The sequence below is a fragment of the Drosophila willistoni genome (assembly GCF_018902025.1).
Source record: "Drosophila willistoni isolate 14030-0811.24 chromosome 2L unlocalized genomic scaffold, UCI_dwil_1.1 Seg168, whole genome shotgun sequence".
Classification (NCBI taxonomy): Eukaryota; Metazoa; Arthropoda; class Insecta; order Diptera; family Drosophilidae; genus Drosophila; species Drosophila willistoni.
The window spans coordinates 6,687,099-6,712,217 of NW_025814047.1; the positions used below are offsets into that span (position 1 = coordinate 6,687,099).

The 25,119-nt window shown below is 33.9% G+C and overlaps 1 protein-coding gene across 2 annotated transcripts; it reads right to left on the reverse strand.

The window, feature by feature from the left end:
* Nucleotides 1–5,965: 5,965 nt before the first annotated feature.
* On the reverse strand, nucleotides 5,966–22,517 carry LOC6640829 (CDK5 and ABL1 enzyme substrate 2). Of its 2 annotated transcripts, XM_002063969.4 has the most exons (8): nucleotides 21,273–22,517; nucleotides 9,029–9,445; nucleotides 8,840–8,966; nucleotides 8,625–8,773; nucleotides 7,390–7,422; nucleotides 6,885–6,993; nucleotides 6,623–6,816; nucleotides 5,966–6,561 (listed from the first exon to the last, which is right to left on the reverse strand). In XM_002063969.4, exons 1-8 carry the CDS (start codon nucleotides 22,058–22,060, stop codon nucleotides 6,216–6,218), a joined length of 2,163 nt encoding a protein of 720 aa, XP_002064005.2. In that variant the 5' UTR covers nucleotides 22,061–22,517; the 3' UTR covers nucleotides 5,966–6,215. The 2 variants fall into 2 exon arrangements, with proteins under 2 accessions (XP_002064005.2, XP_023030904.1); XM_023175136.2 differs by lacking the exon at nucleotides 7,390–7,422.
* Between the last annotated feature and the right edge of the window lie 2,602 nt (nucleotides 22,518–25,119).

A 25,119-nucleotide genomic window follows, 5' to 3' on the forward strand; every position in this document is an offset into this window, starting at 1 on the left:
TAATTAACAACACAAAAACCCCAAACCAACAAAAGGCTGACACACACACACACACACACACACACCCATGCAGAGAGAGAAAGAGAGGGAGAGAGAGAGAAGTGCTGTCTCCGGCATTCATTAGTGTTCATTAGTGAAACAAAATGCTCATTTACTTAACTACTCCCGGGCACCCATAACGAGCTGCTCTTTCCCCCCTATCAACCACCACCATCACCATCATCTCTTTCTCTCCTCCTCCTCGTCTCTTACACTACTCTTTCTCTCTTTCACTTCGCCTCCCCCACCTCCTACGACTACTACTACTTCTGCTACTCGTTGTCGTTGTTGCACTTATCGGCACTCGGCTAGTCACTCGCGGCTCGGCTCCTGTTCTTGTTGTTGTTGTTGTTGTTGGACCAGAGCTCTCGTGTTGCCAATTAAAATTCCACTTATGCCAAGTTAACTCACTTGGCTCGTTAATTGTTGTGGTTTTTTAATTGGACCCTTTTTTTGCTCGAATTCAATTGAGCAACAACAACAGCAACAACAACTACACCAATAGCAATCATAATGAATGGAAGAAAAAAAGGAATAAGAGAAGAGAGAGAAAAAAAATGTGGGTGCTCCAACCAGCATTTAAAACCCATACCAAACTACCAAACCTTTTCCTCCGCCCTCCTCTTGCCCCTCATTTGACAGCGGTCTCTTGAGATGCCGAAAGCTCCTGTGCTCGCCCATTGACCAAGTTTTTTTTCCATATATATTTTGACTCCCCCCTTCCCCACGACTGCATGGCATGTCCCATTGGATACGCTTAGCGTTGGGCTTGCTTTAGGGTTGTCGAGTGACTGAAATAAAATGATCAACAATCAAGATAAAATGCTTAATTTCTACCTTTGATTTCATTAGAATTTTATTTTATAGAAACCTATACTCGATTTTCTTTTTGGAGTTATGTATAGAAATATTTAAAACTAGCCTACAACAAAACTAAAAATGTATTATCACTTTCACTATTTTATTATGTATGGAAAAAAAATACCGAAACCTTTTTAAATATTAATAATTTTGCAATTAAAAGAAATGACGAAATTTATATTTTATATAAATAATGCAGGAACGAAAACATACTGTTAGATCGAGAAAATAAAAATCCAAAAAAAGGACATTTATAACGGGATTCGCATTAGGAATTCTGTAATTAATTTAAGCATTGACAGGAGAATCGTAATGTAATTCGCTTTGCCTGCTGGAGATGAAATCTTTTGCGAATAAATATAAAAAGAAAACGGTTTGTTTTTTCATATACTTTGTATTCCGATATAGGTACGGATTAATTGGAATTTCTTTTAGATATAACTATTGTAACCACATTGCAGACATAAACATAAATGTTTTATATAATATGAATAATATTTAAGAGTAAATTTATGTAAATAAAATTATATTCCTCATTTTAGGAATTGTAGCAATTTCGCTAATTAAGATTTATAATAACCAAATAAAAATAATTATTTCCCTTTACTGCTGACTAATTAAATTACTCAATGCACATTCATAACTCGACAACTCTAACGGGAGAAGCTTGCCTGATTCTGATTGCAGACTGACTGAGAGACTCCCAAGCACACCCACACACACACACTCACTCACTGGCACTCACACACAAAAAGAGAACTTAAAACAAAAGCCCCAAACAAAAACCCCTAATTAAAATGCATTTTCATTTGCGACGTCAGCCACCCGAGCGACCGAACGACCAAACGACCGACCGACTGAGGCGTAGCATGCAAAGGGGGCAACCGAATTGTATGCCATTATTCTTGTCGTTCATTAGCTAAGTCAAATGTTTGTGTGTGTATGTGTGTGTGTGCGGGGGGTAAACGAGATGGATGGGGGACTTTGGCTTTAGCTCAGCTGACGCCGCTGTGCGTCACATGAACCGTTATGCCACGCATGTGGTTTACCCCCCAACTACTGCTACTGATTCGTCTCCTTCCCCCCTGTCTATCTCTCTCTCCACCACTTCTGGCACAGTTTGAATGGCTGCGGGCATATTTAATTACAAAAGCTGCTAATTAGGAAACGTACACACCCACGTTGGTTAATTTGTTTGCAAACCAATTAACTCGGCGCATAGTATCAGGCGCACAGAAAACCGCAGAAAGTCGACAGGGACAAGGCGGGCGGCAACTACGACGCAGCAGCAGCAGCAGCAGCAACAGCAAAAGAAACGCGTCAGCAGCAGCAGCAGAAAATGCTCGCTTGGCCATTGCTGCCAGAGTCCCTCATCAGTTCAATGCCAACTATAGGAAGAGGGAAAACGGTGAAGGGGGTGAGACGAAGTATTTCAGTCGGAAGCCTTACATGAAAATGCAGAAAAGAACTTTCCAATCAGAAGCAAACTAAAAACTGTTAACGAACCCAAAACAACAAAAACCACACAAACTAAGATCAAGGGGCAGCAACGGTGGCCGCTCCAGCAACGTGAGAAGGGAGAGAGAGAGGGCGGGAGGTGTCATGTCTAATAAATAAAAACGAAAATTTTAATGAGAAAGTTTTTTTTTCCCCATTTTATTATTTTATTTTCTTTATGGGTGCGGGAGTCTTTCATTTAATGAATGAACAGAGAGGCCAACAAAAAGTTAGAACACAAAAGTTGCCATTTTGGCCCTTTGCCTTGTTTTGGGTGCGTGCTAATGAGTAATAAACGTTTGGCGTTCCTCTTAGTGGGGGTGGCCTGTAATAACCTAGACAAGCGTCAGACATGAATGTCAGGCGAACAGACCAAGCGAGCAACAATCTCTTTCACTTTTGGCCCAAAATGCTGGTATAAGAGGAGAGGGAGAGGCGGAGAGCAAGAGAGACGAATGTGTGTGTGGAGGGGGAGGGGTAATGGCAGATGGCCTAGTGCTTAGTGGGTGGAAATGTGTTGGGTGGGGCGGGCAGAGGGAAAAGTATTCTCTCTTCTGTTCTGTTCTGTTCCGGCTTTGCTTTTGCGTTAATTAGTTTTGAGCTCTTTCATTATGCAGAGCCATGTGGGCAAAAGCATGGCAAAAGAAGATTGTGGATAGAATCAGCTGTTAATGGCCCACCGAGGTATGTAGGGGTGTGAGAGGAGTCGGTGGGTCGACACTCTAATGAGTTTAGCAATTGTCCCAAAAACTGATTATTCCATTCAAGTGCCACTAATTGGAATCAAATTAAAAAGACATTGTCATCCATTTTGTGGTCCATATACTGAGCTTATGGCCTAAGCGACTGAATAAGTTAGCTTCTAAAAAACTATAAAACTGTGCAGGATTAACCATATAGCAGTATTAGCAAATATATTAATACCAGAGCGTTATTAACTGATTTTTGATTACTATTCATTTCCTAAATGAATAAGACCTAAGACAAATAGATAAGTTTAAATCAAAAAAATTAATTTGAAAAATTCTTAGCTTAACGTTACTGCCACTTTTCTATAGTTGTTGTTTTTTAAGCAAGACAAAAAATGCCAAAGATAAGAAAACCAATAAAGCTCTTTTAATGCTGTAGTTTGATAAATTTTTTTAAGTGTTTTAAAAAATTTGTTTGTTATTCATTATAAAATACAGTCTGAAAAAAAGGCAGATTGACCAAAAACTTATGTTTAAGACATAATTTTGTTAGATTTTCTAATTTGCTAAAGGCACCGGCTATGTCCGGCACTGATGTATGCAGTAGAAGGACGCACTATTTAGAGTAAGTAAGACAAACACACAATTTAAGATCCGGTTCTTAAAATTCGAAAAAAAATGTATGTGAGATCTCTACTGACATGTGAGATGTATAGTAGATGTAAGTACGTTGCATATACAAAGATATAAGCAAGTACTCTCGTTCCTCGATTTGAATCGTCTTAAGATACGAATTACATAAAACGAAACCGACATTTAATACTAGCGGCACCAGAAACCAGTTGAGAAGAAAAACAGAAAATAAAGATAGAGCTTTGAAATTTTCCGAATATTTTCAAAAGTATCTCTTCCTGGATTCGTACTTCTTTAAATACGATCCTATCCGCCTAAATTCCAAGAATTTCGAAACTTAGTCTTCACCTTAATTTCCATCTGTCCCTTATTAAATTTTTCACAATTCAAGCTTTTTTCTTTAATATATCTCATACTACATCTCGAGTAAGAACCATCCACTCTTCAAAAATAATAATCATTTACAAAATATACAAATACTGCTTTCCAAATACATACACATGTATCCTTCTCCGCCTTTTCCTGTACCTGTTACTGTATTGCAGTAAAAATAAGTTAATTTAGGTTCGAGAATATACACCCCATAAAGTATGCAACATACAAGATGTTCCGCAGTCCATAAGTTTTTTAAAAAAATTTCCCAAAAAAAAACAATTATTTTTTAAAAATTAATGGCTAAGGATGCGTAAAGGATGACATTCGCCCCCTTAAGCATGCAACAAATTTCAAACAAGTTGCTTGCATATTTAAAAAGTCATAATTTAACCTGTTTTGACAAAATAAATGACATTGAGTAAAATACCGAATTGAAAACCTGTCTACAATAATACAATTTTGCACAATTATTTGTAAAAATCATGAAAACTTCTATAATATCCGACTGCCAATCACAATCCTAAATTCGTCCCTATTCAGGCCACTGAGCTTCGAAATGCTGCGGAATTGGGAATTCCGATGTGGAAAAACTCAGCCAGAACCGATCGAAATTGGTGATTTACATTTATTTGCTTTCATCTAAGGGGAAAAACTAGAAATGTTTAACAAATGACCTTTAAACACTTTGAAGATTGTAATTTCTAGACTTGCTCCTAATATACAAATTAACTCCATGACATTGGCACTGCAACGAAGGGTATTCCCTAGTCAATTGCCATTTACTTGTGTGTGACAACGAAAAATAATATTCTGCTGATAAGACAGAAATGAAAAACTGATTACGATGGCATTGCATTTCACACACACTCACACACTCTCTTTGCCCTCATGCTTGTATATGAAGAGCCGCCACCTCTGTCCAATTGCTGGTAGCCCGAAATAGCTTATCAGACAAAAGAGTTAACAGCCGCTACAAACAAACAAACTCAGAGACTCGAGAGCCATAATGTGCAGCAGGTAGTAGGGCATAGGCATGGCGTTCATTCGCCCCCTTCTCACCCTCTCTCCTATCCCTTTTCCACTCACGTTTAAGCGAAAAAAACACACACACTCTCACACACATACTCCATCCAGTTGGGGGCTTGTATTTTCGGTTATCGCCCGCATTTGTTATTGTTGTTGTTCTTATTTCATTTGGACCACTTGTGACCGCTTGCTGTGCGCCTGTTGCCCTGACAAATAATCGATCGTTGGTAATTTATTGATTTTTGATTGATTGTTCACACACACACACACACACACACACACACACTCCTGCCTTCCGTCTTGACACATTACAAACAGTCGAAAGTAAATGAATATCTTCTTTTGGGTTTTAACGGATTAGTTAGCTTTAATGATGCGGCTCTCAGAAGATCACAGTAGGTTATTCTGTTCTCTCTGTATGTGTCAGTAGGGAAATTTGAATAAATTAACATTTTTGTAAAGCTAAAGCTATGGGCTAACAATTGTCGTTTGATAACGCTAGCCTTAACTTATCTGACCACAAAGCGTTAACGTCAAGAGAGAGTAAAAATGCTCTATGCTTATAGTTCTATGATTTCATTTCTATATATATATAGTTTTTATTCATTTTTGAAATGTCTATAACGGAAAAAATAAAGAATGAAATAAACACAACTTGGCTAAAACTTAAACACTTATGTAAAAATTGGAAGGTTTCAAACGGCGGGGAAAACTATTTGGGCATTACAAATTGTTTGTCAATTATTTATAATATATTTTATAATTTTTTTTGTTTTCTTTTCTTTTTGTTTTCTTGTGACTTTTTACCAAAACTTATCTAAATAGCTTAAATATCATAATAGATATATGTAATAGGTAAATATGTTTTTATTGTATTGTATTGTATATTATGTTTTCCACCAAAAAAAAATGAATTAAACCCAACACCCGTAAAGTAGGCAACGCCTTCTTAAGTACACATCTCAGCCGTAAAGTATGCCACGGCCATTGTCCCATATCAATTCATTTACGACTACCCTTGCGGAGCAAATGATGTCCCACCGCCTGCGCTGCCGCCATTAAACGCATTTTTTCGACGCAGCGCGTGGACCAATTCTAGGATTCATAGAGCAAACGTTGATAATGCGGCAATACCTCATGCATGGGCACATGCAGACTAAACTCCAGAGCCACCAAAACGGCAAATTCCGATGATATTAACTCTTTGCGATTCAAACGGAATACACTTTCCGTTTTCTCAATCAACGATTTCAATGCATCGCCTTTAACATCATTCATTTTGGCACTGAGCAGCAAACAGGCGCCGGCGCATAATTTGCGATTGCTCTTATTAATCAAATTGGCCAAAATCAATTTCTCAAAGTAAACATATGCCTGGGATATGGTAACCAAATCGATGCGTGTATCCAGTTTGTTAATCCGACGCATTTCCCGTTTGATACTGCAAGAAAATTAACCACAATTAGTTTATAATCCTTTAAAAACTAAAACCAAAAACTTACCTTCTTAGTTTGCTTAAAGTCAATTGAATTTGTGGGAATTTCTCACGAAATTTATCATTTAACTCCTTCTTCAAATCCGAGGGTCTAACATAATCAATGACCGAGGTCATATATGAGGTAAATGTGAGCAATGTACGATGTTTGCCAGCTATTAGCTCCGGATCATCCAAAATGCTGGCCGAATATTGTTGACACTGCATAGCAAAATATTTAGAAATTAGTTCCCTCTTTGAATTTATATTAGTTTTTGAAGTAGACTTACTCCTCTGGCATCTCCAGCTAATATAATGCTTTCCATATCCATATCCAATTTAAGATCAGGCGTTGGACTGGCCGCATTATTACGATTGTTATTCTCATATGTGAAACACCTGTGAAATTTATGTAAAAACCATTTAGTTGAATGGTAAATTTATCTTCTTTTTTTTTTCAAATACAACTTGAAACTCAAGAAAGTAAAGCTTGATAGAAAGCAAAGTTTTTTTTAGTGTTGTTAGTTGAAGCGTTTTTTTTTCTTTTCTTTTTTTGGATGTGTGTGTGCTCTATGTGAAGTGTTTTTTGTGAAAATATGTTTTTATGTTTAAGGATTAATTTGAGTTACATTTACATTTCAGCTTTGGAAAATCATTTTATTCGTGATGAAATTGATATGACTTTGAGGTGGAATTAGTTTAAAAATTTCCATAGCTGATATGTATATTGTTTTTTTTTTTTATATGTATGAAAAAGTAACTTTTTTGGTTAGCTGCTGTTTCAAAAACATTTACCATTTGCCTTGACGTTTGGTTATGGTTTTTGTGCTGAAACGAAGTAGTGCAAAGCGTTAAATGATTAGCAATACAAGTTAATGGCACAAAATGTAAGTACAATTACAAATAATGTTGGAATTTTGTTCATTTAGGGTTTGGAGGGGAGAATTCTCTTCTTTTGGGGTTCTAGGATTACTCTGTGTAGGCAAAAAAAAAAGACCAATAATAAAAACAACTAAAACGCTGAAGTAAGTTTTTAATTAGGTAAATATTATATAAATTGTTGCAATAAGTGCTAAATGGACTCAGGTGTAAATTTTCCAAATGGGCTTATTCAGCAAATTGCAATTAATGCGTAATAAATTCTCAAATTTCTTGCAACAATCAGCTCAAATTGTTAACAACAAGGTGAAGCCAGTTATATGAATATCAAATTTCACATAAACATTATATGACTCTTGTCAATATCATAAAATATAAATCTATTTTTGGACATTCTTCAGCTAAATTGTTCTTCATCATTAAATATTGATTAAACTTGACTGATTGATAGATTTTTATTTTACAAATTTGAAAAAGGTTTGCAATGTAAGGAAAACTATTACCGGAAGTCCTAATTCTTGTTAACAAAAAGGATTTTTCCTAAAGTGTATTTATTAACTAGGTTTTCCTATAACAAATTCTATGTAGTTATTATTAAATATTACTAAATGTGGACCATATGGAAGAAGTGAATGCAGAGTAATTTAAATTTGAATTTTTTGGTGAAAAATTGTAAAGTTCTAACATATTTACAAGATATTTTGGGACCTCAATAGAGTCATTAATTCTTTCATAGTTTCCTACCTAGATCCTTATCTTATAATGTATAAGCTTTTTAGGTTTGGTTAATTGAAACCTTTTGGTTAGAAATTATATAGTTCTATCATATTTACAAGATATTTAGAGGCCTCATAACTTCTTCTTTAATTGAGCTTCAAATTATCCTTAATTTCCTAACTATATATTCATCTTATAATCTTTTTGGGATTGGTTAATTGGATTTATACACATATTTGTATGCATGTATGTATATATATGATGAGAATATGACATGGAAATGTTTGAAATGTATGACATGAAGAAGAAATGGTATAAAATGACAATATTAAATGACTCGAATGTGTGTTTTGTAAACCTAAAACTCTTTCTCTCTCTATATATATGTATATATCCTAATATATCTGTGTGGTTTAATTTAAGGTCAAACCAACCTCGCTATGCCATGATTTTTAAGGGCTGCTGTACTGGTAATTTCCATTTGATTTTCAAAAATAGATGGATTTGTTGAGGCATTGCCATGCTTTTTGCGCTCCTTTTCATATTGTCGTGAGGGTATCAATAAATGGCCATAAGAAATGTCCTAAAAACAGAGAAAAACGAAGATATGAATTCAAGTTTTCAAATAAAAACAATTTCAATACTTTACCTGACCACTTTCGGCCTTTTGTATGCCCAGCAAATCGAAAGGATCAAAGGGAGCATCATTAATTGAACTCAAAGGACGTGATGTTGATGGATTACGACGACGACGATCCTCCTTGCGGAATTCAGCTCTGAAAAAAAATAAACTCAATTTAATAACATTCTTAAAGATTTCAGTTTTGTTTGAACTCACCTTCCATTTTTACCCTTGTAATAGGGCAGAGCGGAAAAGATGAAAAATGGAACTTTTCTCGATACCAATACCATACGCTCATCCCGCTGACCATTTAGTCCTTGAAGTGTTGTTGTTCCCCGTCGACTATCGCTTATTTGGACCGATTTACTTAGGCTATTGCGAAAACTGCCACCAATGGGGGCCAAACTCTCGGTACTGCTATCATCTGTGATGTGACTAACGCTGGAACCACTCAATATATAGCCACGTTTGAGGTTTCCACCACCGACTAGAATGCTATTGGTGCTGATGCTGTTGGGATTCTGGGAGGAACCCACAGAAGCGACACCTGCACGCATTCCCGGTGCGGTATTCAAACGTGCCCGTCTCTCGGGCTGTAGATTTTTCTCACTTGCGGCCCCATTGCTAAAAGTGCTGCAAGTAGAAGAAAACAGAGAGGAAGGATATTGCGTTAGAATAGTTTGTGGTGTATTAAAACACAAAGGCCCCGAAAAAAGATCTTAGTATGATTAGGCGCTCAACAAAGTAAAACAAGTCGAACACAAAAAAATAAAACCATAAACACTATGACTTGGAGGACCTTGGAGGCAGTTTTTGTAGATTGATATAAATACATCGCGTTATTTATAAATTCAGTGACATTGGACACACACACACAGACACACAAACAACCATGTGTTTGGGTCTCTTTCACACTACTGGTTGCATGTGGTTTCTTAAATTTTCACACCCCTCAGCGCATGATCGATATTTTCACAGGCAAACAGAAAAACTAAAAATCCACAGACACACACAGAGAAGGGCCAACTGACCTGCGATCGTGCGTCGTGGTAGGTTTTTGAGTTTGTTTTTTTTTTTTTGGTAAGGGCAACGACTTCCTAATGCACGATGAACGCCTGGTCAAGTACCTTGAGATAATTGGTCTAGGTCGAGGTTACAAGCTAAAAACCATTAATTAGGCTAAACCCCATCTGGAAAAGTGAAAAATTGTGGGGCGATGATGATAAAGGTGGCGCCAAGCCCTGTCATAACTCGTTAATTAGTTGGAGTATTCTAACAGGCGAACAGCAAGCAAAGGGAGGCAAAGAAAAGTAAATGGAAAAAAAGAAGACGCGCTATGCGATGAATCCAAAGGGCCCCACCAACATAACCTCGACGCATTGCGTTGTGTAACTTATTGACTCGCTAATGAGTGCGTGTCTATCTGTATTTCTCTCTCTCTCTCACTGATAAGCATAGGGGCCCTATGCTCTTCTCTTCTTCTATTAATAACGGCAGATTAGACAAGCGTGCGTGTGTCTATGCGAGAGAGTGAGAGAGGGCAAACAATAACTGCATATGCAAGTGTTAGGCCACCATATGTTTGTGATTATGTGCGTGTGTGTGTGTAAGTGTTGGTGTGTTTGTGCAGGTGCGTGAGAGTGTGTGAGTGCGGCCATTTTTTGATAGTTTGGTTTTTTTTTTTTTTTGATTGTTTGTGGAACTCTAACTGTCTACGCCTCTGCAACGCTGGGCGCCTGGTCTTTGAACAAACAATATTTAAATTTTCAACAATCATTTATCATAATGATTCAACATATTATTTATCTTTGACGAGGGGAAAAACTATTTGTATAAGAGATCCATTAGAAATTCTAAAAAAATTATCTTAAAGATCTGACAGACATTTGTGGTCTTAGATAAAAAGTGATTTGACTGTAAAGCATTCTACAATAACTAGCTGTTGATGATATAATTTTATTATTTTATACATATAAAGTCATTTGTTGAATACATTAAATGCTTTTAAATTAAACATAAAAAGCCACTTTATTAAGTTGAAATTAATCGTTTCAAGAGAATGTCATTGATTTATTCGATTTAAACGAAGCCACGAGCTAAAAATGTCTCATATGTAAAATGATGTCCTATCAACTTTGATTTTTCGCTTAAGAACACAAAAAGACATCAAAATTAGCCTTACAAATTAAAAAGACTAAGGACTCTCTATTGTTTTTAAAAACGTAGATCTGTCTTAAAGAGAAATCCAATCCTAAAATCGACTTACAAATATCAAAATTAACGTCGTATCAAGTAAGCTAACGACAAATTTTTATAAAATAAATTTTTTAATTAAAACATATTTGATTTACTTGTAATCCACATTTGTAAATTTTTTATCTCTGAAAACGCATCTACTTAAGATGCCAATTAAATTTTCAATTCTGAAGGAGCCACAAATCTGTAAAGAAGGATCTACAGATATAGATAGCTTTTAGTTCATGCAAACTACTTATATACATTTTGGAGTTTAGACATATTATATATCTTTTCATCTTTTATAATATAAGACATAGTGCCAATGTCTGATAAACTTGTTTAATGATTTAGACTATTTTCAAATTTGTAATCACTGAAATGCATTTGAATGGCCAATAAAGCATAATTTATTCACCTGTAAAGATGTATGTACATAATGTTTACCAATTCTTATATTTTTGCAACAACGACATGTAAGCGAAATCGAAAGATTGTATAAATATATTCTCCTTATATGATAATGTTCTTTTTCTCCCATCCTCTTTGCGCTTTTCTTGTGTTTTTATTCTTAAAAATTAACCTTCAATTAAATGTAAATGTATGGCAACTTTTATTTAATTTTTTTTTTCTTTTGCTCATATAAACAATTTTATTTCTTTTGCGTTCGTTTGTTGTTGGCAATTTTCTGCTTTACCTTTTGTGCTGGTTATTTGTTTACAAGCAATTATTGTTTTTGTGTATTCCTAACCTGATTATATGGTGTTTGGTATTAATTTTTTTTTGCCGTTTTGCTTTTGACCAGCTTTGACTGCTTTTGGCTAGCTGTCTTATCGGTTTTTTTTTTCATGTCGCTTTTTTTTGCCTTTTCAAAATCAAATTTTGTTTGTATTGTATTTTTCTAGTTTGAGGATTTGATAATGTCACACACGTACACTAGATTTGCGTCATCCAAAAAATATATATATATTATAGGTACTCATGCAAGAAACTAACTCAAATGTAGTTGAGTGTCATAATGAGCGTATTTTGAGCATTTCTCTGGCGTTTTTCCGATGCCTTTGCAAGTCTTGCTTTAAAAAAAAAACAACCTGAGCCAAGCCATAAAATAATCGGCTCACACCGGTTACCAAACTTGTTTAAAACCAAACAAAAAACAAATTATTTGCATATCCCAGATACTCTACAGTCATAAATAGGGTACATTAATGTATTTGGAAATGTGTAGAGCGTATAATAAATGGCATGACGACTATTCTTAAGTAAGGATAGACCTTGTAGATCTTGCAAGTTTCGAATACAATTTGGTTCTAATAACTTTCAATAATTTAACATTGCTTTTCTTACAATGCTTTCAGATCTTGACCATGGCGCTTAGAGTACTATCAGGTCTTAATTTGGGAAACAGAAAATGTTTAGATCTCGAGTAAGGAACTTCCAATTGGTTTGGATCTTGAATTAGAAACTTTAGATAAGATCTAATTCCATTCTACGTCGAAATCTTGAACCTAAATTTGCTTAGAAGTGAATGTCACTAAGCTCCGACAAAAGATTGACGTATTTTATAGTGCTAATAATCATACATTTGATTAAATATGAAATAGATTACTTCAAATTTGATTAGATCTTAAGTTTGAGACTTAAAATTAGATTAGATCTTGAGTTAAAAAGTTACAAGTTTTATATCAAATCGCTTAAAAGTATAGACACTGAGAGTAATAGATGTATTAACTAATAAATGGAAGTCTATCTCGTATTTCTAACGCTAGGTGGCGCTCTTTCCCCAAAAGAAAACCAAAAAGTGAACAAAGGCCTTTAAAATTCATAAGTTTCTTCTTAACTTAACGTAGTGTATTCAAAAATTGTTTGTTCATGCATATCGGTTATTTATTATTATTGCCTTTTGTTTTGTTTAAACTTTTAACCAAAATTTGCTTTTAGATGGCCGTCCATAAGTTTGCACATCTGGCTACACGTGATTAAATTGAAATACTTATTTTTTCCGTATATTTTGGTGAGCTTGAAAATAGAATTTCTGTTTCATAAACAAGCTGATAACAAGTCTAAACAGACAGACCTCATAATGATGATAATGACGTTAATAATGATAACGAAGTAAACGATGATGATGACAAAACAAAAGTCAACTTTGATAAAAAAGCGCAAATTGACTCAGTTGATTTGATTGCCACACATCAGACTCAGACACAAAGGCACAAAGGCAATTTACAGTGGAGGCAATTAAACATTTCATTTTTCATTTCATTTTAGTAAATTGTATGTACAATATTTTGCTTTCGTGTCTAGATGTGAAAATTATATACATACAAATATGTATATATATATACATATATATTTGCTTACACATTTAGTAGCTTATATTGTTGAATATGTGCACAAGAATAAGAAAAAGGGAATGGAAAAAAACTCATATCAGGAGATCCCCCACAGTTGTGTTTGGCTTTGGGCTTGGGACAGTGGAGAAAATTGTATAAACAATCCAATTGGTTTAGGTATATATATATATATATAGAGAGAGAGAGCCTACTTCTTTGTTCTTGGCCTAATTGCATTTCGTAGAATATATATATGAAGCAAATCACATTATTACACTTAGTCTTTTAGCGTAACAATAGTAAAAATTCATGAATGAAATGGAAAATAGTCATTCATCTAACATTTTACTAGGCTTCAAAGTTTTGAGTTCACCTGGCTGACATTTTACATGAATTTCAATCGAACAATTGGCACGTTTTAGTGTAATGAATCGTGTTCAGATGAAAGAAAAGTGTGTTTTCTATCAAGGTGAAATAGGCATTAAAAATAGCTACAATTATTGTGATTAATGAGCAATTCTTTTTTCTAAAAATACTGTATAAGCGGGTTTTTGTATATTATTTTAAAATTTATGTGCATATAAACAATATTTTATGAGAAATGGGCAAGTTGTTAAAGTTAATATACCATATAGTTGGGTATATTTAGTTGAGAAAGGTCGGAATGTCTATAGATATGGAATCGGAAATAAAAGAAGACAACAACTGCGATTCTAAAAAACTCATTTTAAATAGACATAAGAAACATATACAGTAATCGGTAATCTTTAGAATCCTTCTAAACCATTTGAAAGGTTTAGTATTATGTTAATTAATTCCACTATATGAAAAAGGCACTACGATATATTTTACCAGTTTGTGTCTGAAAGGCGTAGGAATTAGATCTTTAAGGTATACATATATTAATTACAATTTTACTGTCATCTTGTTAAAGATATATCAGAATCTAAAATACATATAACATATCTTAAGTAGTAACAGAACCTCTTACAAAAGCTCTTCAATATTATATAGATATTTTTATATTCAATCATCGGAGGATCAAATAAGGGTAATTTCTTCCCACATAAAGAATATTTCAACTTTCAAACTTCTAAAACGGTGATATCAAAGGACAATTATTTCCTTAAATTTATTGATTTCATCCCTTGAAATTTTTACAGAGATCCTACACTATACACTTTTTTCTATAAAATACTCGTAAATATTATATTTATTTTGAAGAATTTAGTATTTGTCAAAAATTATACTCTGGATCTAAAACATATATAATAAAATAGTAAAGTAAACTTCTTACCAAAGTTTTAAGACAAATCTTTAGATATTTCTAAGTATTATATCAATCCAAGAAAGATGGACAAAAATCATGAGAATAATGAGTATTATGTTTTATTAAACACTATTATTAATAGTCTATAACACTTAAATATATCGCTTAAATAGTTAAGACTTCCCTTAGAAGATTAACAATGGTTCAGAGTTTAAAGAAGATCGAAAGGAATGCATTTTCAAGAGCTTCATCACCTCCTAATCTGGTATAACTTCCATATACATTTTCCAAAAATGTACTCTGCCGTAATAACAGCTCACAGGAAGTCTAAGATCTTCCATCATAAATCAAAACAAATTAATGAAAATATGAAACTTTGTTTCTTAGAGACATTAAGTGGCATCAAGTTAAAGGAAATGTAATTTAGAAACTCAAACGAATCCGATTAATGTCTCTAATTTCCCCAGTTAGAGTTTCCCCTGAGTTATTCAAAAAGAATTCTCTTGGCATCATCATCAGCAAAAGCAGCAGCAGATGTCATTCTATTAAGTTCTACAAAGTGTTACAAATTTACCCACAAAGCTTCAATTACATATAGAGTTTTTGTTTTTCTGTTATTTCCGTTCTACAATTCGCATAAACATAAACAAGAAATTCATCAATTCAGCAGCAGCAAGCCAGCATTCCAGTAAGAATAAAAACCAAAACAAAACAAAACAAAGTTTGTTGCTAATAAAAATATTTTGTAATGCGAAACTCCCTCAACTTCCTGTGGGAATATGCTGCGTATGCCAAAACTCTGCCTTCATCCATGAGATAATCAAAATGATCGTAAATTGAGGATGATGAGATACAAGCCGGGAATAACCAAAACAAACTACTTATGTCCAGTTCTTGTTGTTTTGAAATATGATCTTGTCTTTTTTCTTCTCCTTTTTGGTGGAGTTTTGAATGAAGCGCAAAAACATAAACAACTCTGTACTCTCTCTCTCTCTCTCTCTCTCTGTTCATCTCTCTATCTCCTTCTCAGTTTCCATTCATGCAAAAATTGCGTCATGGGTTTAATAATTTGATTTAATGCCTCGTTTGCCAGCTGGAATACTGGAACATGGAGTGGAGTGGGTAGAAGGAAGGCATGTACCATCGATGGTTTCATTCAAGGACAACCGGCTAAAGCTTCCTTTTGCCTTCGCCTTGTGTCCATGTTCAAGGTCAATGTCAATGGCGCGTCAGAGAAACCTGTACACGCAGCTTTTGAAAAAAGCCTTAACCCACCCCCCGACTCTCTTCCACCATATGTCATATGTATATCCTGGCCCACAAACTGTGTTAACCTTGAAGCAACGTAACAACAACGTAATAAGAACCAGTTTGGTTCTCTTTTTCTTTTATAAGATAGAAAATTCTTAACAAAAAAAAACAAAAAGGGTTGCAATAATGACAAGGCATCGAAATGTGTGTCACTAGTGCAATTTTTGCAACCCTTTACGAAATATTGTCTCTAAAACCCTAAGTAAAGTCTAATACCATCATAGATAACAACTCGATATAAGCAATGTACATACATATGCATATATGTATATACTTTGATATGACCAGTCATTCAGCCTCTGTTTATATCTTTATGGCCCACGATAAGAGTCGTGGTAGAAGTGGCTTGGTTTCCCTTACTTCGCATTGGCTCTCTTTTTTGTGTTTTGTTGTGTCTTTTTGAAAGCGGTTCAAAGTGGTTCCAAGCGCTTTTCGGTATAAAGCTTTTTGTTTTGTTTCATACGAAAGCAAAATGGAAGACTAAAGCAAAACAGAAATGGGGAAAACAACACACACAAAAAATAACAACAAAAAACAAATCAAACAAAGATCAAGTTTAGTTGGAGGAACGAGAGGGCGGCTGAGGAGTTTGAGGAATGTAAATAACTTCAAGTTGAAAACTGCAAATTCTACATTTTCTATTTTTTTTATATTTGTATATTTCTCCAACACTCAATGCATGACTAATTACTTAAAATATTCACACAAAGACTATTGTCGTTTAGTCGACAGCTAAGTTTTGATAAAGACTAAGCGAAGTATTGACAAACTGCGGTTGAATGCAATTGAGGTCACAAAAATTTACATATTTTAATTATGAAATAAATTTAAAAACGATTAGTTGCATTTAGTATGTTAACAAGAATAATACTAAAATATCTAGATATATAATACTAAATATCTAGATCTAAATAGATATCTATTTCAACTAATGGTAATTCCATTGATTAACTAACTTCGGTGAAAAATAAACAAAGTGAGCTTTCATGATCTTTTATATTTAACACAATATATATAACTTTTCGATCTTTTGACTAAACAGGCTCTTGGTCATTCATAAGATTCCACAGAGCTAGTAGAATAGAATCCGAACTTTATAATACAAACACATATCTCGATTAAATTTTATACCTATACAAGATTTCATTAATTACAGTGATTTGCCTTTAAGCAAGAACTAACCAATTAGTTAGATAACGATAAAACAAAAGAAAGTCACACCCACTAATTATTCTAACTGTGAAACATTTTGAAATTTACGAATAGAATGAAACCTCTAAAAGAGGTCTACTATCCTTTTTTTTCAAAAGTGTAACTCTAATTGTAAGATTCTTTCTAAACTCTAAGTATGGAGTACTAACTGACTCAAAAATAGAATAGAATTAGATAGAAATAGACCTTAAATATATACACATATAATGTAAAGGTATGTAAGTCTTGTTTGGGTCAATAGGATCTCTGATTAGAAAATATTTAATTACAACTTAATGATTATGACCGATTCCTACGATTTCCAAAAGTTACCAATTATATTTGAGCCCAATTTTAATTCGATTTTCGATTCTATTTCTAATTGCCTCGGAGTGTCTAAAGGTACATATTTATATTATTATTTGTTCAACTTTCAAACTTTTAGTCGTTGAATATTAATTTTCCGTATCCAGCCTTAAAAATTGATCTAAATTCATAATACAATTTTTTGATCTGAGACAAAATCAAAGAATTCCCAGAGTTTTCTTAAAAATATATAATATCTCTTTAAAAACAAAATCATATTATTGCTTTGAAGAATATGCAAACAATTCAGTATAAAAGATCTAAGAGCAAACGCATTCTTTGAACTAATTAAAGAAATCGAAGCCTTTGCAAATTTGTTGACTATCAAGAAATCAGTTCTCAATCGAAGCTCGTAGAACTATACGAATGTCGTCAATTAATGGGAACAAACCATAATTATTCACTCAAATATCATTTCTCAGTACTTTCAAAGATCAAGTCAATTCCAATAATTTGCTTGTTTATATTACTGATCATGTCATCATGATCTCCTTTTATTTCTTGCAGTAAATTAATTTTGCAAACAATAGAAATCAGATAAGATATAGCAAATACATATATATAGTCGTAGATTACTCCAGTCATTGTTCTAAAGATAATACATCTCCGACTAATAAAAAATAAGAACATCAAGCCTACTAATCTTATCTGGCCCATGTCAAACCAAATGTATAAGGCCATTTAAAATGATGATAAGAAAATATTTATAAACTTCCTTTATAGTAAATTGAAATTAAATTACTATAGAACAAAAAGAAAACTATATACGATGTGTGACATTTTATTAACAAATGTTCCCGTCGTCGGATCGATGAAAAGCCAATTGGATTTATGCCAAAATTTAATCAGATTTTTGGCAAACAATTGCAAAAATTCATCTAAATAAATGAAATTAAATTGAGCCTTTTTAGCATATAGATAAACATTAATTAAAATGGAAGGATGAAGGAGGCAGCATAATGAACAACGGAAGGGGGAGAAGTAAACTATAAAACTTTTATCAGGACAACGACTTGGAAATGCTCTTTATTGAACAGGAGTAAATTAGGCATGGTTATAATAAATATTAATAATGGGAAAAGTTCTAAATTTGCCATTTTGACATCATAAACTTCATCTAGCAGCGAATTATGAATCGGAATTTCTATAATATATATCCTAAAAAAAGTGTCAAACTTTATATCAAGAAACCATTACCTTTGGCGCATTGAATCGAAACCCTATGCCCAAAAGTACAGATTGAACATCTGGTTTATTGGAGATATGCTAATCAAAAAGTGTAAATATAACGAATTTCGCCTATATTTGAGGTTATGATAATCATAAGTGCAAATAAAGGAAATTTATGCCCATATTTGAGGTTATAGCAAACCATTTTAAAGTTCATCTTTTGATACTTTTACTTTTAATATTTTAAATGCCATTCAAGAACAATTATTAAAATGAACAGAGTATTAATTGCCAAAATTAAATATTTTATAATAATAAAATAAGGGAAAAGATTTTCAGACATTTTGAACTTTTAAATTATACCTAATAAATTTTGATTGTTTTGCTTTCAAAAAAATATGTACCATGTAAATGAAAATTTTTGAAATATTAGAAAAAAATCTAAACATTGTAATCCCTAATTAAAAGTAAAAAAAAATTGAAAAACATTAGACAAAATTGTACAAATTCTGTATCTAAATTTTTTACTTTCATAAATTTACAAAAAATAAAACAAAAATAAGAATAAATTTAACCCACATTCTTTGTTTAAACATTAAACGAAATTTGACAAATTTGATAAACAAATTTTTCACTTTTATTGTTATATTATTCATTTAATAAATAAACCACAAATTTAAATAAATAAATTTTGAAAAGTTTTTCGTGAAGATGAAGAATTGTGAACACTCTATACCAAATTAAAAGTTATAAAACCGCAAAGTTTGGCTGAAATCTAATACAATCAAATAAAGATTATATAAAGCGCGATTTGTCAATTTAAGGGGCCAAGCTTTAGTTTTGAAAGATCGTAAACTGCCAAAAAAATGTATGGTTAAAATATGTTAAAGTCAGACTCAAATAGAATGTAGATCGCTTTGGGAAGAGAATATAATTCCCTTAATAAGGTAGGTCACGACACTTTCTGGTTGCCTAGTCGTGCAATAGAAAATTGCATGAATGACTGAAAAATCAATTCGAATGAGAATGACAAAACCTGTAAAACATTTGCGAACACTTTGATAATCTTAATGTAGCCATTTGCATTTTATGTGCAGTATGCAGGGTATTGACACATGCCAAGCTCTCAACAGAGCGCGAATATACATATACATACACATATATATACATATATAAGAAACAAGGTCAGTTTGCCAAAGCGCAACGAGCGGGCGAGTTGCATTGTAATAACAAAAAACCGAGCAAGAGCAAGAGTTCAATGTAACCATTGGCATTGTTAGTGAGAGCTTTTTGTTTTATTTTGGTGCTCCTTGAGGCAAGCTTTTATTATTACAACAAGCGGAAATAGTGAGAGCAAAAAGGATTCGCCGAAAGTTTTAATGACACATCAAAATTGTTGCGTGCGATTATTTAACGCTGTGGGGTTTTTTTTTGATGACTATTTTTAAGATGATTTAACGTTGACAAGCGTTTAAAGTGCGTGACTAGGAGGAGCCGAACTAAATGAATTTGCTGTAAAAATACACAAAAGCTTCAATCATCAAAACCAACACCCTATCTGAGAGCGCCTCCCGTTGCCCTCCTTCTACATAGCTCACATGCAATTGTTGTCTTGTTTAAACAAATTTGAACGGCACGCTTTTTAATTTAATGTTAATTGAATGAACACACGTTGACAGGCGAATACGAGGAGGAGGAGGAGGAGGAGTAAAAAGGGGGAGGGGCACTACTATCATTGTCATCATCATCATCACTCCAGCCTAAATTTAACAGCGTGCGAAATGTCAAAAACCTTTAAAACAGCTGTTTTAGTCAGTTTGGTATTGTCTCAATTGATTCTAAATTTAAAAAAAGAAAAAGGTTTTCGAGAAACAAATTAGTTGTCAGGTGTCAATTGACTTTATGCGGAAATTGCCCACACAAACGGGGAAAAAGAATTTTTCAAAGAACTTATATTCGCCCATTTTGACGTCAGTTGCCAATCAAATGCCCCACATTGAGCCCCCATGCATCAGAAATATATGTTCGTCAGGTGGAAGGAAGTAAATTGGAATACAAATGGAATGAGTAATGCATGGAATATAATTGGGATAGGTAAGAATCGTGAAAAATATATCAAATCGATGACATAGAAACAAAGAAATCACCTTAAATAAATTGGACTTTACTGTCTAGGAAAATGGAAAATAGAATGAGTAATGCATGGAAAACATAATTCGGATAGATAAGAATTATAAGTAATTACTAACATTTCATGACATAGAAGTAAAGAAATTCCCAATAATACCAATGATATAAGTCTCTAGGCGGATCTGGGATAAATTTTGCGCCTTAAAGTATGCAATAAGCAGTGTAGTAATCCGTTTTTTGAAACGTGTGAAGAAATTTTGGATAAAATATGACACAAATATGGTTTATAGACAGTTTTTAAGTTACAAGCATAAAAAAACTATTTGTTTTGCATACTTTAAGGGTCAAAGTTCACCCAAATTTCACATCTCTATATGCGCCTCTGCTCTAGATAAGACACTTTCGTATAGAAACTTTAAGTTTAAAAATATATTCTTGATATAAAACTTACCGTTCCCTTAGGGGTAATAGCTTAGCTGCACCGCCGCTGCCCAAATTGGACATTTTGAGCGGTATTTTTATGCTATCCGAATCGCTGCCACTCTCGGCACCCGATCCACCGCTGCCGCCTGCTGTCGAAGGGCGTTGCGGCTGCTCTTGCTGCTTGCCCCTATTGATGCTCATACTATTATTGCCACTGCCCGATGTGGGTCGCTTTATGTTGCGTCTCTCAACCGGCTGCATCTGGCTGATGACACCGCCGGCTGGCATTAGCACATTCATCAAGTATTGACCCATATTTTCAGTTTCACTAAAATGCTCATCACCATCACTGGCGGCAGTAGCCTGAGAGCCAGAGATTTCATCGTCCAATCCAAAGGTGCCACAGATTGTGGAGCCAGTGGATCCGCTGCCTCCCATATGGATATCGGCATTGCAAAGTAATATGGATGCGGCTCCATTCGGTTGTTGGTATTGTTGCTGCTGCTGCTGCTGTTTCTGGTGATGATTTTGCTTTTGCTGCTGCTGCTGTTGCTGGTGCTGCTGCGGCCTTCGTTGTTGATGATGTTGTTGATAATGCTGATGATAGCCACCGGCTCCAAATCCTGTGTTACTTTGTCCCAACGTTTGCGCTGCGTTATTGGGATGCTTATGCTGCTGCGTGCCGCAGATGATGCTGCTACCGAATGTTGCGCCAAATTTTGTATCCCTGTGTGTGCCATCTAATGAGATATTCGATAGAAACGAGATCGCAGCCAATCTGCGCCTGTGTCTCGTCTTGTTAAGCGAACTTGCCATTAGGCACTTAGCCGTCAAAAATAAATTCGAATTAAAACTGAATGGAATGGTCGAAAACTGTGATATATATAAATATATATTCGTAAAAGAGATTGAGGGGGTTACTCTCTCTCTCTCTCTCTCTCTCTCTCTGGAATGTATGTGTCTTCCTTGTTTTTATTGCACTTTTCCGTTTAATTTTTCTATCTGATTGCACTTTTATTTTATTTTAATTTTTTTAATTAACCCCACACAATAAGAAAAATTACAAAACACGCGATGTTTTAACGACTTATTATTGTCTTTTGATAGACTTTACTTAACACTTTTTATAAATTATTTTTTAGCGGCTTTTGTTCTTTTTGGGTTAATTAAACTTTTTAGTCTCTAAATTCACTGAGGAATTATTAAACAAAATACTTGAACGCGACATGTTGAATAAAATTTACAATATTTTTTTTTATCTATAAAAGGAAAAATTATATTTTTAGGTTTTCGCTCTGCTCTGCTGCTGCTCCTTTTGGTTAACGCTGCAAATAGAAGAAGAGGAGAATCAATAAAGAAAAGTTCTGTGAAAAGCTTTTTAACACCACACACACACATACACAGACACACTTGGTGGGAGTAAGGGTAGTCCCCGATTTCCAAGCACTTTCTACTGTGCGAGATTGATTGAGAAATTATTACACTAAACTGCAGAAATTTCAATTTTGAAAAATAAAACTGTTAAGACTGAACTAAAATTTGTTTGACGTTTCTGAGAACTTAAAGTAAATTTATTTTTAAAAGTTGGAAAGTGAATACAAATTTAAAAAAAAAAATATAGAATCAATCTAAAGTTAAAAAAAAAATCAACTTATTTATTTTATTAATATTTTTAAATGAGCTAAAGATTTAAAACTAATTTCTGACGAAGGAATTCGGATTTTTTAATAATTAAAATTTAATTCAATATTTATATTTCAGCTTAAGTTTAACTACTCCTAGATTTGACTAATTTGAGAAATTTGTTTAATAAAAATTGGTTAAAAAGCACTTCACAAAAGTCAATAATATGGTTTCCTTTATTATTATTTTTTGATTCAATTTTTTTAACACGAATTTATAAACTAAAGTCACATTTTTATTGGAAAATATAGAAAAATAAATTTTAATTTTAAATTTGTATTTATTTTGATCTCACACTAAAGTTTACTGGATAAAAACAAGCCGCACGACCGATCTCTAGAACGCCCGCGCAGCAATTGCCTTGCGATCTGCAAATGGAGCTTCTTTTATATGCGCGAAGCAGGTGGTGAGAGAGTGAAAGTGCAGAAGCTGCTCTCCCACTCATTTGCCACTCTCTCGCGATTTTGCTGCTCTCTCGTCCTGCTACTGACGATCTCTACTCTGCTTCTTCTTCTTCTTTAACGATCTTTCTTGTGAGATTCCTCTCTTCTTCTAGAGACGATCATTAATTTTGTGCTTTTCTTTGAGGTTAAATTGAAATGACATTTTAATGGCCACAATTAATTGGTTATTTGCAAATCTTAACACATTTTTAGGATTTCAGGATCTAAAACATTTGAATCGACGGTTTCGAATTATCCTAACCTAATTTTAATTTTTTTTCGAACAAACAATCCTAAGTTAACTAGGAAATTAGGAAGTACCTGACCTCTCAATAACTGAGGGCTATAAAATAAGTAAAATTTTAATGAATATATTAAGAGTTTTCTCGCTGAAGAGGGTTGGCTTTCCAATATCTCAAATATGTATCTAGAAATTTCTGGAGTTTCGTTTAACAAACAATGGCTTAGAGTTTCTCCATTGAGTGAGTTCTGGAGAACACACTTGCGGGAAATTCCAGTAATTCAAGCCAACTGCCATATCCGGGTATTATATAGTTTGAATTCAATATCTTAAAAAGAGGAAATAAACCAAAGTAATTCGATATTTTTATAAACAGGGACTTTTCCTAAGATATGTCAGCAAATTGTTAGCTTCGATTAAGGTATCAATGCTCCCGTTAAGAAATCGACGAATATTGTTATTCCTTTTATGTTTTGCAACATTTTTTTGGGTCAAAAATCAATGTACCCTGCCTTGATGGGTATTTTAATGAATAAATCCCTGCAAAAAAGAAAGCTTTTCACTTGACTGCTGCAGAAAGCTTGAAGGTAAATGCGATAATGATGATGGCCAACGAGCAGCTCAGAAAAAGCTGCAACGGCCTGGCAAGTTCCTTATTTTGGGGCTTAGTATGTCAGGTACCGGCAGGCCCCTCTTTTACACCCACCACACTTCCACCAATTTTTCTTTCTCTCTATCACTCTCTTTCTTCAAGTTGTTTATTACTTTGCTCTTCTAAGCCGAAAATTTCCGCTTTTTGACCATATACAATAGTGAATGGAAAATTTTGTCCAAAAACTCAAAGAAACAGCTGATTTAATCTTAGAGGGTGGAAAAGCAAAAGGAACAACAACAACAAAGCTAATTGGATATTTTGTGGACCAATTGGAATGCCGCACGTGAGAAGGCAAACACAAGAAAAAAATCAATGCACGGGGGAAACAAGTGCGAAAATATTTTTGTATTATGACACACACCCACGCATACACAAACACGCACATACAAACGCACACACTCACTTACACACAAACACATAGGAAAGAAGATCCGTGAGACTGATTAATTTCTCTTACCAAAATTATTTGCGGTTTTTTTTTCGTTTTTTTACTTGGCTATTTTATTTTAAAAATGTTTCAACCGCGTCATTTTCAGCTAATTTTAGAATTTTAATTTTTTCAAACTTTGATTTTGGTGGTTTTTTCCTTCTTTTTTTAGATTATTGTTGCTGCCAACTGGCCTGCTCTCCGCCTCCTTCTATCACTCCTCTTGCTCTGCTGTTTACTTCTTTCTCTCTCTCTGTTTCCGCTCTTTGACAAAAGCAAAAGACATCAACTTTACTTGATTATGCAAAAAAAAGTGCTTGACAACTATTTGGCAATATATATATTTTTTTCGTAATAATATTCCCTTTTTTAGTTTAAATTATTTCACGAAGAAAATCTTTACAGTACCGCTCAGTAAGAAAACAA